Genomic DNA, 17783 nt, shown 5'->3' with positions numbered 1-17783 from the left:
GGCCCACCATTCAATACAATCAGAGGTTGATCGAACACTTCAATGTCTTATATCATCCCTATCTCCACAACCCTATATGGGGCACATCTGTGAGCAAACCATCCATATTTATCAAAACAAGTCATGTTATATGTGCAGCAATTCCAGTAGCTTTGATCAAAGTGAATTCCGTACATGCATTTATCTGCCTATCACAGGTAAAGAGCACACTATTTACTTAATTCTCAATCTGTCAAATTTCACCTACCTCTAATCCAACTTTGTAAAAAAAATAGTTGGCAAAATACTTTGCACAATTGATGACACTTTCATCCAGGTTCTGCCGAGTGATTTCTTCAAAGATGGCCCGAGTGCTAGGTGGAGCCAGTTGGTTGTACTTGCGGAAATGCTCTTGGTGTCGATACACAGTTACCTCAAACACCAATAACATTAGTAGGAGAAGATGATCCTGGATTGATGCACAAAGGAAATGTATGAATTACTTTAAGGACTCGTGTCACTCGGTAGTATGAAAAATGAAATCGTCAAAATGTTCAACGTTCAACAACTATTTTGTCTTCACAGATTGTACTTTCAGCATTTATTGTACATTGCAAATTGGCTGGTCACATCTGCGATCATGGAGCCTGCCAACAATTCTGGGGCATCCAGTTCTGTGAATTTATGGCTGCTTCATCAAATTTCTTTGTAAGGCTGTCCATCAATGACAGTGCTTAGCTCCATTTGAAAGCCTTCAGGAATGAAGTAGACTATGCTGCATGCAATAAACTCTGGATTATACCTTGGCTCGGGCTGATAGATGACAAGCAACACTCACTCAGGGGCCAGTCAATGAACATTTACAACAGAGAGGCGAAAGTAGATACTGCAGATGTTGGAGATTAGAGTCAAGATCAGAGTAGTGCTGGAACAGCACACCAGGTCAGGCAGCATCCAAGGAGCAGGAAAATCAACGTTTTGGGCAAAAGCCCTTCATCAGGAATGAGCTGAACCATTATTGGTTATTCAGTAATATTGTCATTGAGGAATCTCCTGCCATGGATATCACAGGAGAAACACTGACAAACAATGATACCATCAATTAAATCAGTCTGTCTATTAAGTACTTGATCCTCTAAGCTGCATATCAGCTCATTTCACCACCACTGTACTTCCCCACCAAGTGTGCATTGCCTAATGGATGCAATACAGCAATTGCACAGGCCTTTCCAGCAGCAAGCCCAGTGAGGGAGGCAAGAGTTGCAACTGTTTTGGGAATGCCACTACTTTAAGGGTTGGTCCCAACACCCCAAATCGCACATCATCTTGATTGGTATATATTTTGCTGTTCATTCATGATGCTGAGTTAAAATCCTGGAGCATTTATATTGCAAAACCACCTTAACTTAACAGGCTTTAATAGTTTAAGACCTGCCATCACCTTCTGAAAAGAAGGCAATAAATGCACATAAATACAGGCTTTGGCAGCAATGCCCACTTGCTTGAATCAATTTATGAACGTGGATAGGAAAATCCAGCAGGTTTTGAAATGAGTAACCAATGTACTATTGTTGAGAGTTAACATTATTCTGCACATATTATTTTGGTGTAAGGTGAACATAAAATGAACAGTACTGCTATTCAGTCCAAATTGGTTCAATTTTTTCATCACTCACTTGAATGTATGCAAGGATGAGAGATTCTTTTCTGAATCCAAACCAGTTGGCTGGGTCCACGGATTTTCTGTACAAAGTAGACTGTAGGATCTCATCTGGATTGAGATTTGTCTCATTTGGAGAATGCTGCAGAGAAAATATACCAAGATGTCAATTTGCAAGTACCCTAAAAATATAACAAAATACATTCTAAAAAACAATGACGTGTACATTTTTAATAATTTTCATACAATAAAACATCTCAACAACCTTTACGAGATGCAAGAAAGGAGAAGGGGAATTAATGGAACTGCTGAAAGCATCATGAAGAGGTAGATTTTAAAGAAGCCTTTGGAAATGTGAAGAAATGCAGCAAGGCCAGTGTCAGATAAATCCAATTAAATACCATGTAAATGGAAGGTGCAGAATTTTGAAGCCATTATGAAATTAAAATCAACATTCTGCTTGATCTACAATACACCACAAATCCAGTTTCAACCAGCCGCATTCAAATTAATCATTAGCTCACTCGGAGTCCAATATTAATGTAGCTGTATGCTATCACAGCCATTTCTGTTCCTTCTGCACACTTTTAAGATGCAAACTACAGCCTGGGCACTGCTACACCTTCTTTGTGACTCTAAGGAGTGTTTCCATCAATGCAGATCCAAAGTGTAAGAGAAAACATTTCCTACCGTTGTGCAGTTGCTGGAATATTCTGCTGGGTTTACAATCTTCAGTTGATACAGCATTTTACAAACAATGATGATGCAAGCCCACAAAGTGGAAATGCAGGAAGCCATTGTACGGAACTTGGTATATGGCATAGCAAATGCCCAAAGAACAACAAAGAGAAAATTCATGACGGACGGCTGGAAAATAAGTTGAGAAAAAAATAAAGAAAATATGGATAATTTTCTGAGATTTTGCAACAATATGCTCACTAAAGTCTTAAAATCATAGAATTGCAGAAATCCTACAGTTTGGAAACCTTTGGCCAAAAAAGTCCACACTGACCCTCCAAAGAGTAACCCACCCAGAACCGTTCCCCTACCCTATATTTACCTCTGACTAATGCACCTAACGTACACACCCCTGAACACTATGGGCAATTTAGCATGACCAATTCACCTAACCTGCACAGCTTTGGATTGTGGGAGGAAAGCGGAGCACCCGGAGGAAACCCACGTAGATCCGGGGGGAATGTACAAACTCCACACAGACAGTTGTCAGAGGTTGGAATCGAACCCGGGTCCCTAGCGCTGTGAGGCAGCAATGCTAACCATTGAGCACCCATTGCTCAATGTCACAACACTGAAGATATTTCAAAACTCATTTAGAATAGAGTTAAAAGTTTAATGCAGAGTTGTTATGTTTATTGGCAGTTCTGATTCATTGAAAATACATTCAAGCACCTGACAAAACACAATATTTTGCTTTCAGTTTATGTAAAATAGAAAATGATTCAAAAGGTTTGGATTTACCTGCAACAACAATACATAAGAAAATTTCCTGCATCAAAACTTAAATTGTAACCATACGAAACCAATACAATAAATAATGTTACTTTGGGGTTCATACCTCTTTTACTGCCACCCACACACTGAAGAGAGCCACCAGTTTCATTACGTGCAACTCAAGAAGTCTCCAAATAATGACTTGGATGTAATTGAGAATCTTGGAGAATTTTAGGAACAGCACAAGGAGGCGGTCGATCACTAAGCCCCACTTACTGTAAGCAACTGCAATCAGGAAAAAATATATTAGTATGTGGCTGGTAGGTTTCCTTATTTCAAATCATGCAAATTAGATAGAAGCAATCTAAACAGATTCATCATATCACACTGAAACAAAAATAATCATTTCTGAAATAGGACACACTTTATTAAAGTTTCTTATCTTGCAACCATTACGAAAAATTGCATGAATACCAGTGTAAAGGAAAACAAGCTTTTTATGATGTGTGTGATGAGAGCATTGATTGGATAATGAATGGACCCCAAGTGTTACAACAACATTAGCTTGCATTTCTATAGTGTTTTAATGTAGAAAAATGTCCAAAAGTGTTTCTAAAAGCTTGATCCGTAATAGATCCTCAGAAATGTCTTAAAGCAAGAGGGGAAAGAAGTGAAAGTTGAGGGATGAAATTCCAGAAAGGAGGGCCTTAGCAGCTGAAGGTGGATCAGTTAAAATCAGAAATGTGCGAGACCAGATTTGGAACAAAGCAAACATTTGAGAGTTGTACAAGGCGTAGGTTATAGAGATAGAAATGAGGTGATAGAGACTTAAAAATAAAGCATTGGCATTTTAAATATGAGACATCAACCAGCACAGGGGTGATGGGTGAGCATTATTTGGTCTAAGTTAGCCCACAGGCAGCTGAGATTTGAATGCCAATATATAGAAAGTCAGTCAGAAAAGTGCTGGGATAGAAAAGTCTAGAGATAATAAAGCACAGATGAGGGCTTCAAGGAGCTTATGACAGACTAAAAATGATTGCATCATAGAATTTATTCTACTTGAAAAATGTAGGATTGGGTACAAATGTTCGTGAACCAAAACATCAGTCAAGTTACTCATTTTAGTATTACATTTTGCAACACACTCAGCCTTAATCCTGCCAAAACTGATGATCTGTGTGCCTTCAGTAAGTTGGGGTGCATTTGGAGAATCTGCCTGCAGGACTGACCAGGTAGTCACTCCGAAAATGGTATGCCAGATTGCCAACACTTCCAGTCCTTATGACAGAAAGCTTAAGCTTCCCCATACAAGAGAAGGCGCAAAAATCTATTTCTCATTTATTGCAAGGCAAATGCTTTACTATCTGGACCACAAATCCAGTGTTTCCTTCCTGGTCTATCCTACAAGGCCAGTATTTCTGGTCTCACAAGGTGTACTAAATCTGACCATACTCTGTGCTGCCAAGGATAATGTTCAAGTTTGAAGTACGAGTCCCTATTTCCCTTACATTAATAGTCTTGTAATAGGAGAATATCATGCTGTTCTGTGAAAAGGCATTGCTACAGAATCCAGGGCAACGAGCTCCCAGCTTAGTTTCTGACTGCTCTAGCTGGCTCCTTCCAAAGTTTAGCCTTGAGAGTTTCACTTCTTTGCCAAAAAGCTTATTCCAGTTTAACCTCAGAATAAGGCCAGTTTTTAACTCTTTATTAAAATAGGCTTCCTCTTGCACCATCATAATTATGATTCAAAGACAAAATGTTTACTAGATACTTTCGATCTGACCAAGAAAAATAACAAAATTTAGCAATTATGCAGTAAACAGAATAACTTCATGACCAATCAGACTTGAACTAATTTTCAAGTAAATGGCACTAGTCCTTTAATCTGGGGAATTTTTTTTGTTTCTTGTTTCAAGTTATGGAAACAGAAATCAACATTTGTAGTCCCAAGAGCCCTTTCTGATGACGTTTATGGTTTGGATTAATTGGTCACATTCCTGCACCAAAGCTGAGCAAGACTGAAATTATATGTCAACTAACTGGTGTAACAGGATCATCTCTTTTGAGCCAAAATGACCTTTACATAAAATTTAGAAATAGTTACAATTTTTGAGTGGCATTCACAAGGAACTGGTTGGATTTACAAGAATAGTTAACGTGCAAGGGTCAAGGTTAAACTATACTATTGATACATAGAGTTGATAGCCATTTTAGGGTTTAACTGACTATAAACCTCAAAGAAAATAAAACTCCTGAACCCTCAGTGATTCAAGGAGGCAATATATCAATTTTACTGAACAAGTGAAAAAAAAAGAACAACATTAATCATTTCCTCCTAGCTATTTTATTTCAGAAGCTTTTATTCTGTTTTCTCACAAGAGAATCAAACCTACATTGAATGTCAAAAAGCATAAACTAACACATTACAGGCTGGTTGCGAACGGGTTCCAATTTGGCAAGTCTGCTCACCAATTGATTTATACTTAAATCCAAATACTAGATAATGTAAAGCAGCTGTTCAGAAGTACAGGAACTGTTCATATGTCAGGCCTTTAAAATTACCCCATGTATGGGATCGTGTTTGTAAGTGCAAGCATCCTTAAATTGGACATTTGTAAATCAGGAATCCCCTGTAGCTATGAAAGTCTGTAAACCATATTCATGCTTGCTAGGCCTCATCTTGTTGACACATCTGTACAACAAATTCAAGTTATCAAATTTTACTTTAAATAAGTTTATTGATGAAAATATATTTTGTATTATTGAGATACTTCATGTACTTTGGGATATTTCATTAAAAGGTGTGAAAGAAGAGATGAAATGAGAAATTGGGTAATCCGTGAAAAAGACAGAGCAACATGTATTAAAATTCCATACAGTCTGTTCTGCTATAACGCAGTATTTCTGTTCTCTTGCAATCCCATGTTATAAGAAAATAGTGTAATAGCAGCAGCATTTAAACTAATAAGGCTGGAATTGTTTAAATGATTTAAAAGTTTGTGCTATAGAAATAATGTCCCCAATTCATCAATCACGTTATAACGTGATTCCTGCCCATTAGATTAAATGGTGCTGCTATTACACGATTCTCTTATAACATGGGATTTTACGAGAACGGGACTAATGTGTTATAGCAGAACCAACGGTATCATTTTTTGCCATCAATTTGGCTCATTGGCTTGCATTCTGCTTTACTGATTACCCTTTTTGCTATTAAGGGTAATCCTTGACAAGAATGCTGTTATTCTGGGGTTTAGTATAGAGTCCAAACCTGTAGTTGCTCCTTTGATGAATTCGGAGGTTTGTGTTGTTTCCTATTAGTAATTGACTGTGTTGATACCAGAAAGTTATGGATTTTCCAGCTGCTGGGAGCATGAGCTCAGGACGCAATTTGGCAATTTAGTTTTGTTGGAGCATTGTCTTGCCCTTCACAAGAAGGTCAGTTGTTAGCTTCATTGGCGCTTGTGAGACAATACTTTTCCTAACATACAGCTTACTGGTGAGCTACGTAACAACATGGAAACTTTTCTGTGCCAGTCATCTGACAACATTCACTATTTAAAGTACGCAAGACAATTTTTGAGTGACATGGTAAAGCAACAATAAATTTAAAGTGTTTAGATTTCAAATGTTTTTCATTCAGTGACTAAAAATATTTTATCTTCAGCTACTTATTTGCTCATGGAATCGCAGATGATTGAATAAGATTACCAAATATGAGCAGAGATTCGAAATTAGAAGATCTGTCCACATGCAAATACAAAGACATACTTTCTCTTTCAGATCGGCTGTCCTCTGGCGCAGGTTGATCACTTCCCTCATACTCTGGGTCTTCAGCTGCGCCATTCTGAAGGGTCGCAGTAACAGGTCTTCTGTTGTTGGAAAAGCACAATAAGAATGCAAGTCACATAAACAAAACTGATTGTACTGAACCTGACTGAACAAAAATCCTTTACATCAATCAGAAAATGTTTTAGACATTCAAATTGTCCTTTTACATGCTCCCTTTCTTCAACTATCCAATATATGGGAATGGTTGACCTTAATGCTACTAGTTGAAAGCAACTCAGTTCTCAGAATTTCTATTACTTAGCGTCATACAATTAATCTGCTTCACTTTACTGTGTGCATCAATAATAGCGCAGTATCAAAAAAATGTCTAATTTCAGAGGTGAGACAAAATCTGTTCTTTATAAGTTGTTGAATCAAGTGCCATGGTTAATACTAATATCACTTCAGAGATGATGGTGCTATAACTTTATTAAACCACATTTTATTGAACAACAACCATTATTCAATTCTATGTGATCCACTGAGCCTTACTATCATTTTATTCTATTTCTGAGGAAGAAATATGACATAATTTATCTAGGCTCAGAGAGAAAAGGTCAAAGCTTCCCTACTGGCTCATTAGGTTCAAACAATGAGAAGTTAAACCATACACACAAGGAGAGTACTGAGTTTGCCCCAGTGCCTGCAACAAATGAACTAATGTCAAGCTGGTCAGCAGAATTTGATAGTGGTGCTCTGAATTGTGCAGAGGGTAAATCAAGCAGGACGATTATATATAAGCCATACTGGCCATTCTGCTGCAAATATTGAACTATCGAGTTGAGTAAGGACGAAAGAGGGCTAGGCAGTGCTCCCCACAGTTGAATAGCCAACAATATCAGGGATCAAACACAAAAATTTAAGGAAGACCAGTGCCCAGGGAACTGCTCCACAGCAAAGTCATCAGGAATGAAGGGAAATTTGGCACTAAGAAAATAAAAAGAATTCTGGTGCACCAGAAACTATTTATTCCTCCTGAGATTTTCTTTCTAACATTTTACTGTCTCAGATGCTTGCAAAGGCAATGGCAAGAGCAGTGGTCTTGCTTATGGGGACCAGAGGCTTTTCAATATCTCACACCGAGGATGCTATTCTTTATATGTGTATCTAAATAATGAATGTTATTGATTGGCTCAGCACAAAGGTCATCTTAGTGAAAGCTGATCATTTTCTATCACATGCAATGACAGTCAATGTGCTAATACTAATCTCTCTGTCACTGGAAATGCTCAACACTTGGATAAGATTAGCTTTTTTACAATAACGTATAAGATTGTACCATGTAAATGTAGGGGTATGGGTGGGTTGCACTTCGGCGGGTCGGTGTGGACTTGTTGGGCCGAAGGGCCTGTTTCCACACTGTAAGTAATCTAGTAAGTGGGCGGCACGGTGGCACAGTGGTTAGCACTGCTGCCTCACAGCGCCAGAGACCCGGGTTCAATTCCCGCCTCAGGCGACTGACTGTGTGGAGTTTGCACATTCTCCCAGTGTCTGCGTGGGTTTCCTCCGGGTGCTCCGGTTTCCTCCCACAGTCACAAAGATGTGCGGGTCAGGTGAATTGGCCATGCTAAATTGCCCGTAGTGTTACGTTAAAAGGGGTAAATGTAGGGGTATGGGTGGGTTGCGCTTCGGCGGGTCGGTGTGGACTTGTTGGGCCGAAGGGCCTGTTTCCACACTGTAAGTAATCTAGTTAGTAATCTAGTAATCTAGTCTAGTAATCTAGTAATCTAATCTAATCTTAACATCCTTTTCAAATGTCTCGGGGAAGAATGAATAAAATCCATCCTCTACTTTTATAAGAATGTAGATTGAAAGATAACAGTGAAGAGATGCTCCTTGTGGCTTGTTACTATTATTTTATCGGGTTACTACAGGTAACAGGGAACAACATGCACCTGAACTGCTAATATTTTGATAGCACACAACCACTGCAGAATTGATCTTGTGAAACATACAAATGATTTCCTGTGAAGACATTTTATGAAATGAATTTACTCGAGAGAAATATATACTGCACGTCAGTATTACAGTAGCTAGTAGCTAGTTTAGAAAGGATTGACATTCATAAATGTAGCAAAATAGAGCTGGAGTAGGCCATTCAGCCCTTTCAGCCTGCTCCTCCATTAGATCATGGCTGACCAAGCACAACTGAAATACTTTGTTAGTTCACAAGGTGCCAGATGTTCTGCTTCTAATAAAAGCAAAAGACAGTGGATGCTGGAAATGTGAAATGCGCAATGAAAATGCTGGAGAAATTCAGTAGGACTGGCATCTGTGAAGAGAGAAACAAAGATACTCCACTTCTAAGGGCTTCTTGAATTGGCTGCTGAGAACTAGGGTTCTCTGGAAAGATTTGTAATGTAGAAATAAGTTATTCATGTTAAAACTGTGTTTCTATCTGAACTTACAGAAGCCGATGGCCAACTCTGAAATTCAATACATCTACTATTACATTTACTAACTGGAAAATGGGGTTTGTGACAGTTGTGTAGCTAAGGTTGAGCTGAGATGCAGAATCAGCCTTCTTTCCAAGTCACAAAGTCATTGCAAGTTCAGGCATAGGAGAGGGGGTAGGGAAAGAATCAAGGTTTGATCATCAATTAGTTGAACCAGTGAATATTGAAAAAAAACATTTGGAGAAAAAGCAGACACGCCCTCACAGTGCAGGTATATATAGGCATAGAAATGACATTTGTCAAAGTTAAAACACAGTAATGAAAGAAGAGATATGCCAAAATGTATATGTAAATAAGGATACTTACTCCTGGGAGGGCTCTGCTAAACTTTCTTTCAACCTGTTAATGGAAAGTAAGCAAATGTTAAATTAAAATTAAACTATTTAAAATTAATATCATTAAGTCAAACAATGAAATTTGATGAATGCTCCAAGCTGCAATTATATATACACAAAAGGACTTAAGCCTGAATGGAACTGAGCTTTCCAACAGATCTGGGGTGAGACAAATAATTCTCTTGTTTGAGAGAAACTAGATCGTTCAGCTCTGTCACTCAGTATGTTCATGGATGATCCCCTATGTCAATACCATATTCCCATTTTATCCCCCAATCCCTTGACTTTAAAATAAACAAAAAAATAAAATGTAAAAAATATTTGAACAAGTTCTATAACTGTCAAATTGAAATTGGTGTCCAAATGATTTTTATTAAAGATATTTGTATTATTAAGTTTGCATCTATCCTAGATACCTATGAATCTTACCGGTGCAATGGCCCTTTGCCCTTTACAGGAACATGTTCCAGATCAGTAATCTGCATGAAACGACAGTGGAAGTAATGCAGTTGTAGAATACAGGCCAGCAGGAAAAAGGCAGGGATCAGAATGCTGGAGAAGAGCTCACTGACACTGAATTGCTCCAATCCCATGTCAGCTAACCTGCATTTTGAAAGAACAATATGCAACTGTTAAGCTGACAAATAAGAACCTAAATAAAGAGATAGTCTTTGTTTGGATACCTTGAAGTTTGACATGAATGGGAACCATTTGCCCATCTTATGCTCTCCAGAACAGCATTCCCAATTAGGTAAAAACAATGACTGCAGATGCTGGAAACCAGAATCTAGATCAGAGTGGTGCTAGAAAAACACAGCGGTTCAGGCAGCATCCAAGGAGCAGGAAAATCGACGTTTTGAGCAAAAGCCCTTCATCAGGAATAGAGGCAGAGTGCCTGCAGGGTGGAGAGATAAATGAGAGGAGGGTGGGGGTGGGGAGAAAGTAGCATAGAGTACAATAGGTGAATGGGGGTGGGGATGGAGGTGATAGGTCAGGGAGGAGGGTGGAGTGGATAGGTGGAAAGGAAGATAGGCAGGTAGGACAAGTCATGGGGACAGTGCTGAGCTGGAAGTTTGGAACTGGGGTGAGGTGGGGGAAGGGGAAATGAGGAAACTGGTGAAGTCCACATTGATGCCCTGGGGTTGAAGTGTTCTGAGGCGTTTCCCAATTACCCATGTCCAGATAGCTTGAACAAAGTTGGCAGAGTTGGGGGTCCAGAGTTCCTAGTGGGTCCCACAGGAAGTTAACCAACTAAATTCCTGTAGCTACTCAGCCTCAATTGCTAGAGTGCTCCTTGATACTCATTCAGCCATGGCCACTAATCTATTGGGGAACTGACTGGCACAGTTCTCTGGTGTTGATGGGAATAGTCTGATATCTTCAGCAAATAATAAAATCAGTTGGTTTTTCAACCTCTTTGGAGAGCTCTGGATCTGCCTATTATAGTACGTTCACTGAGTTTGCCACAGAGGTGGCCTCAGTTTTATCCTTATAATGTTAGATATTATAATACTCTTGCTCAGAAAGTAACCTTACTTTCTACTCCCCCTTCCCTCCAAAGTAAATAGTTATTAGTTGGCTATGTGCAACAAAGAATTATTTTATTAATTATTAAGTTTGTCTGACAGAACCCACTGAATGATCCATAAACATATTTGAAAAAAATCTTAAAAACTGCAGAGCTTTTTTTTCCCGTGCACACACATAATTAGCATATTGTACTGAAGTGGGAGATGGCATGGGGCAGGGTGACACCAGGCACACAGACACACAAGATGGCCGCTGAGCTATAAGTTGACCACTTGACACACAAGATGGCTGCTGGACGACAATATGGAGAGAGACAGCACAGCAATCACAGGATGCCAGCACAATACACTCACAACCTAATTGATTAGTTTAAGGCAGGTGTGGGAGAGAATACACATGAGTAACGTATACTGCCCACTGAAGTGTCTGGGTCCAGCCAACACCTTTGATAGAAATGCTAACAGTTTGATACAGACTCAATACAAAGTGCAGCAACCGCCCTTTGTAGAAAGAGTGATTAGCATCCATTACTACAGCAATGGACTTCTGTGCAGACATTGAAACTGACAATGTCTGCACTGAAACTGACAACGATCATGCTGAAATTAACAAAGGCTGTGCTGGAAGACTCACAGCTGACCACTGTGTTGTTGGTGTCTTTCTCTCCCCAGAGCTCTGGTATTTTCTTCTGCAATAAACTCTGTCATTGAACTCCAACTCTGACTCTGAGGTTGGTGGTTTTCTCAACAACAATACATAACATCATCTTTGTAAATATTTCAATATTTATTATTCAAGATTTATTATTTTGACAGATTTCTACTGTATGGTAAAGCCAAGGTAAGCAAAACATATGTATTTGCCAGAATTAAAAATAAACATACTGTTCATCTGTTAATCCTGTGAAATTTTTCCAGTACTGTGGGAATTCATCAAACTGAAAAGTGTAAACTGAAATGAGGACCAGCATTGTATATGCAACGACCAACCACCAGAATACCTTCAGCAGCTTACGCCATATAAAGTAACAGACCTATAAAATCAACAGGAAAAATAAGACATCAGCAATCAACAGTCCCTTTTTAGAATATTTTTTTAAATCAGTCTGTGATCAAAAATTAATAGATAGGAGAGTAATCTCACTTCATGCTGTCCTACACATAGACCAACTCTAGTCACAGTTAAGCATATCAAGTTGCTCCACAAGTTTGTATGTATTATACCATACACATATATTAGCCTTTACATCTGTTGCATAGCCATATATTTTCTTAATTACCTCCATTTAGCAATTACTGTAGAGTTACTGTTGTTACGATTGACTAGCATTTGACTATTATATTCTCACCTGGTAGAATGAAAGGCAAAGTAGAAACAGGAACATATAAACTATTTTATACACAACTATTCTTCCAGTAAAACTGACAACGAAGAACATCCCTCCACAAACATAAATCCAATACTTTGCTTGAAAACTCATTATTAGCTCTCCAAGTGCTTTCAATACTTCATTCTTCTTTTGACCTGCAACATGAAAAGAATAAAAAAGGAAAATGTGAACATTGCAGAGTTCAAACATTTGTATATCTGTGTTGAACTGAAAACATGTAGACATATAAAAGATAGGACACTCTGGAGGCAGGAAGCATGTTTCCGCTGATGGGTGAATCCCGAACTAGAGAACGCAGTTTAAAAATAAGGGTAGGCCACTTAGAACAGAGTTGAGGAGAAACTTCTTCACCCAGAGCATGGTGGGTGTATGGAATGCTCTGTCCCAGAAGGCAGTGGAGGCCAAGTCTCTGGATAGCGCTCTTAAGGATAGTGGAATCAAGGGTTATGGGGATATGGTAGGAACAGGATACTGACTGAGGATGATCAGCCATGATCATAATGAATGGTGGAGCTGGCTCGAAGGGCAGAATGGCCTACTCCTGCACCTATCGTCTATAGGAGCAGTAATGAAAAAAAATTCAGAAATTTAATTTAAACTTTCCTTGACTCGAGATGGTATGCTCTCAAATCTAATCTTCATGGTTGAATTTTTTGCTCCATTTACTACTTACAAAGGAAGTACTTCTGGAACTTTGTAAATCACTTGCCATTGAGGCAGTAGGCAGCCTGAACTAAACCCTGGGAAATTATTGTGGACCATTGGTAAGTTCATAATTTCATGGTCCAACAACCAAACTGTCCAATGTCAATAAATTGGGAAGTTGAGTGAGAAAGGCAAACTACATTTTCTGAAGAATTAAAACTAAAAAAATACAGTAGTGCTTTCGAGATGATGTTGTAACAATAACATTGTCTAATGTTAGTGATGGCCTGCAGGATTGATCACCTACTCCTGAACCTTTGAGTTTCATCTCAGTCATTGAAGGAAGTCAGAGTCTCATCACAGAGGAAATAGAAACATGCCCCATTGATCATGTGATTCTTCTTACATATGATAAGAAACAAAAAAGACTGTGGCAAGATTTGAGCTCAACTTGTTTGGAAACAGGTTTTAAAAAGCACTGTATTTCAGAAGACTAAAAGATTAGGAGGATTTAAACTAGTAAGGTTGGGTGTGGGGGCAGTGGGTATAGGTGGGACCCAGGGAGATAGTGAAGAGAAAGATCAATCTGAGACTGGTACTGTTGTTAGGAAAGGGAGCAAGTCAAACAGTCAGGGTAGGCAGGAACAAAGCAGAGAACAAGGTAGGACTGATAAATTTAACTGCATTTATTTCAAGCTATCAAGAAATAAATGCAGTTAAATTTATCAGTCCTACCTTGTGACAATCTTGCATTTATTTCAATGCAAGAAGCCTAACAAGGAAGGCAGATGAACTGAGGATGCAGGTGAGTTCCACATTCTAAACATTCAAAGAATTTTTTTTTCATTTCCCTATTGAATGTTTAAGTAGTTCTGTTGTATTTACAATGTCTAGCTTCAGATTGTCCCACAAGGTTCTCTCCACAACTATCCCGCTGAGCTCTCTTTTTTTTCCTTTCCAAAGAAAGCACCAACATCTTCAATCTCTCCTGATATCATCCTTGCAGTTTTACCAGTGTTTTCTTTAATAATTACAGCCCAGAATTGTACACTGTACTCGAGTTGCAAGCTGAAAAGAGTTCTATATAAACCTAACATAAATTTACCCCATTTTGAATTTTATATACATAGAAATAAATTCTGGTACTTGATTTGCATTTTAATTGTTTTCTTGACCTCCAAAGTTGCTTTTGATTACTTTTTTTTCCACAAATATACAGGCAAATAATCGAAAGTCATTCGGTCATCTGTTTTGCCTCAGTTTTAGGTGTCACTGTAGTTGATAATTATCCAGCACACTGAGGTAAAGTCTGAGATTTGAGTCTTTAATCTTTTGGGAACAGATTAAAGCACATTAATCATCATCTTATTACTTAATCAAAAATAAATTGAATCTACAAATTATAAGCAGCTTGGCTGCAAACAATCAGTTTTGATTTTGCATGGCATGTCAGCTCCAAACCTCAATGTCTGAATCTTGTTCCACATTTTATCCAACATAAATCTTCTTTATGTTGACAGATTTATGTCATGTACTTTGTAAAAAAATTACATTACTTAATCAGCTGCTGGGTTTTGGCTGAAGGCGAAAGAGTTTCCAATTCTGACATCTACAGTTAGGTGCAACAGGTGCCGAATAGCATCATGTGGCCGTATTTAGTAATTTTCACAATCAGGCTCTAGGACTGAGGGGCCCTCTTGTGGTGCAGTGGTAGGGCTCCTACCCCTGGACAGAGAGGCTTAGGTTCAAGTCCCATCTGCTCTAGAGGTGTGTAATGATATCTGTGAACAGGTTATTTTGAAATATTGCTCAGGCTCTAGGACTGGACAAAATCTGAATCTGTTAGGCCAGTTTAAATAATTAGTAGACATTAAATTAGTCATAAACTTCAGGAGCTGTATTACATAGCTGATAGAAACCAAATGATTATTTACACAACTTATTTGCATCCTTTAGGATTTGACACAGGGCTGCACCACATTTTGAAACAGTCTGTAAATTTAAATTACCTTTTCTAACCCAGCCTCATTAACCAGTTGATCATAATACTCAAGTCAGTAGCTTTGCTAATATAGACAGATTAACTTAACCAAAATGTTTCTCATAGGAATTGCACTCACTTGGTGAGGTATAAACATCTTGGTTGATAGTATATTTGTCACTCACCTGCCTCATCCACAGTTACTTCATTCAGTGGGACATCTTTCTGCTTCAAGCATTTTTCTTTTACAAATTGACGCAACAAGATCCAGAAGGTGAGTGTGTACAGAAGCTGGTGATAAAAGAAAGCGTAAGTAGCTGGTTTTCACAGCTGCAGCTGTAGGAGATGATCATTTGTTGGATAGACGCAGAACAAATTTAAAAATATTCTTGTACAAGCTAGTAAGAGTTCACATCTTTCAAAATCACAGTATTGTAATTTTCATTTTCTGATTATGTCCAAATTCAGTCCATTTGGTAGTCAAAGTATTCATATAAGAATATTGCATTTTTAATTCAAAATGCAAAGTTCAACGAGATCACACAGCAGATTTTTAAAGAGTCAAATGGTCTATTTTTCATAAAGTATATACTATAAACCATGGGCTACAAATATACATCTATGAAATACATGTATCATGAGGTGTGGTACTAAAGCATGCAATTCAGCAGTATCCAGTACTGATTCCTGGTCTGTGCTGAAGCACAGGCTGTACCGGACGTTGGTGGGGTCTCTTCTGGAGTACTGTGCCCAGTTTTGGTGGCCCTGGTATCGGAAGGATATTATTAGGCTAGAGGGATTTCAGAGAGAATTATCAGGCTGTTGCTGTGAATGGAGTGCTGAAGTTATAAGGAAAGGCCAGATAGACTGGGACTTTTTTCACTGGAACACAGGAGTTTGAGAGGTGATATATAAAATCAGGAGTATAGATAAGGTGAATGGCCGGTGTCTTTTTCCTGGGGTGGGAGATTTCAAAACAAGAGGGCATATTTTTAAGGTGAGAGGAGAAAGATTTAAAAAAGACATGAGGGTTTTTTTCCACACAGAGAATGGTTCATATGTGGAATGAACTTTCAGAGGAAATGGTGAATGTGGGCACAATTACAACATTTAAAAGACATTTGGATAAGTACATGAATAAGAAATGTTTGGATGGATACAGGCAAAGAGCAGGCAGGTGGGACGAGTTTAGTTTGGGATTATGGTTGGCATGGACTGGTTGGATCGAATGGTCTGTTTCCATACTGTATGGCTCTAAGCATTGTAATCACCTGCTGAGAAGTTGAATTAAAAGGAAAAGAAAGAAATTGCCCTCCTTCCAATCACCATCCAGTGACTGGTGTTGAAAATCATTGAGTGAAGGGAAGATAAGGTTTAGCTGGCTGTAATAAAACAGTTTGATAATCACTATCCAGCTAACATACAGTAATTTAGGTAAATGTCTAAAGGCTTCCTGAGACTTGTGGATTATGCCGAAGGCGGAATCAGCTTCAGAACATTGAAGAAAAGTGTGGAGGGCATGTTTTGCTAAAGCCAAGCTTTTTATTCACCATTTTTGCTTTCTCAATTAACAACAACTGGCATTTGTTTAGCTTGTTAAACAAGAGAGAAAAATGCACTTTGGAAGCATAAGATCAAAACAGACAATTAGTCAATAAGGAAACAAAAAAAGCTAGGTTGAAGAGTTGAGTTTGAAAGAAATTTTGAAATTCGAAGTGAGGAAGATGACCAGCACAAGGGTTTAAGGAGAGAACTGTAGAACATGAGGCCCAAGGGGCTGATTGATGAGAAGGGACTCAAGGCTGCACAAGCACCCAGAGCCAGAGGAATGAAGAACTCTGGAGGAAGGGGCTGCAGGTAGATCGAGATAAGGAGAGGGAAGTCTTAAGGCATTAGAAAAGATTTGAGGCATTGGAAAACAGGACATGATAAATGTCAGTAAGAATAGCAGTTGAAAGCAAAATAGCACTTATTGCAAAGTGGGACAGAGACAGCAGAGTTTGAATGAGCTGAACAATATAAAGGGTCGAGGTTAAAAGGCTAGGATGCAGAGTATTGCAAAGGTAAAATCTGGAGAATGCAAAAACTGGGATGAAGTGTCAAAAACAGGTGAAATAAGAAAGGTTTGAAGGCAAGAAATGCAAAGTAGTTGTTATGTTGGAGAGCATATGAGTCTTAAAGCTCAGCTCAGGAGTGACTTCAAGGTTGAAGCGTTGAATGGGCAGTTCAGCTTAAAACAATGGGCATAAGATTAGAATTTGTGGTGAAGTATAAAGTGTGTAGTAGGAGACAAGCACAACAGCCTTTATTAAATCAAGAAATTGCATCTCATCATTGACTCGGGGGGTGGAGTAGTAAGACAAGTGATGGCATTCAGTTGAGTAACATCTGGACATTGGTCCTAAGTCTGAATCACAGGGTGTCAAAGAACATCTTATTGATGAGGAGGCGGAAAGGGACTCCAGATGTTGTGTTAATTATGGTGTTGAATATAAGAGATGGAATGTTAAAGAGGGTGGCT

The 17783-nt window shown here is 38.6% G+C and overlaps 1 protein-coding gene across 5 annotated transcripts in view; it reads right to left on the bottom strand.

Annotated features, from left to right (window-relative positions):
• piezo1 (piezo type mechanosensitive ion channel component 1 (Er blood group)) overlaps window positions 1–17783 on the bottom strand; it is a 355592-nt gene that overhangs the window by 94900 nt on the left and 242909 nt on the right. For all 5 annotated transcript variants that reach the window (XM_087995785.1, XM_087995781.1, XM_087995783.1 and 2 more), the window contains exons 13-22: window positions 15448–15553; window positions 12595–12770; window positions 12131–12279; window positions 10146–10319; window positions 9688–9720; window positions 6866–6966; window positions 3216–3376; window positions 2330–2506; window positions 1656–1781; window positions 248–448 (exon numbers count right to left, since the gene is read on the bottom strand). In XM_087995785.1, coding sequence (XP_087851911.1) covers window positions 248–448; window positions 1656–1781; window positions 2330–2506; window positions 3216–3376; window positions 6866–6966; window positions 9688–9720; window positions 10146–10319; window positions 12131–12279; window positions 12595–12770; window positions 15448–15553 — 1404 coding nt within the window. The remainder of the gene's footprint in view (window positions 1–247; window positions 449–1655; window positions 1782–2329; window positions 2507–3215; window positions 3377–6865; window positions 6967–9687; window positions 9721–10145; window positions 10320–12130; window positions 12280–12594; window positions 12771–15447; window positions 15554–17783) is intronic.

This window comes from Chiloscyllium plagiosum, unplaced genomic scaffold (genome assembly GCF_037043375.1).
Source record: "Chiloscyllium plagiosum isolate Xiang-an unplaced genomic scaffold, Cpla_swu_hap1 HiC_scaffold_17, whole genome shotgun sequence".
In the NCBI taxonomy this organism is placed as follows: Eukaryota; Metazoa; Chordata; class Chondrichthyes; order Orectolobiformes; family Hemiscylliidae; genus Chiloscyllium; species Chiloscyllium plagiosum.
The sequence above is the reverse complement of the archived record's forward strand: the minus strand, read 5'-3'. Positions and strand labels throughout refer to the sequence as shown.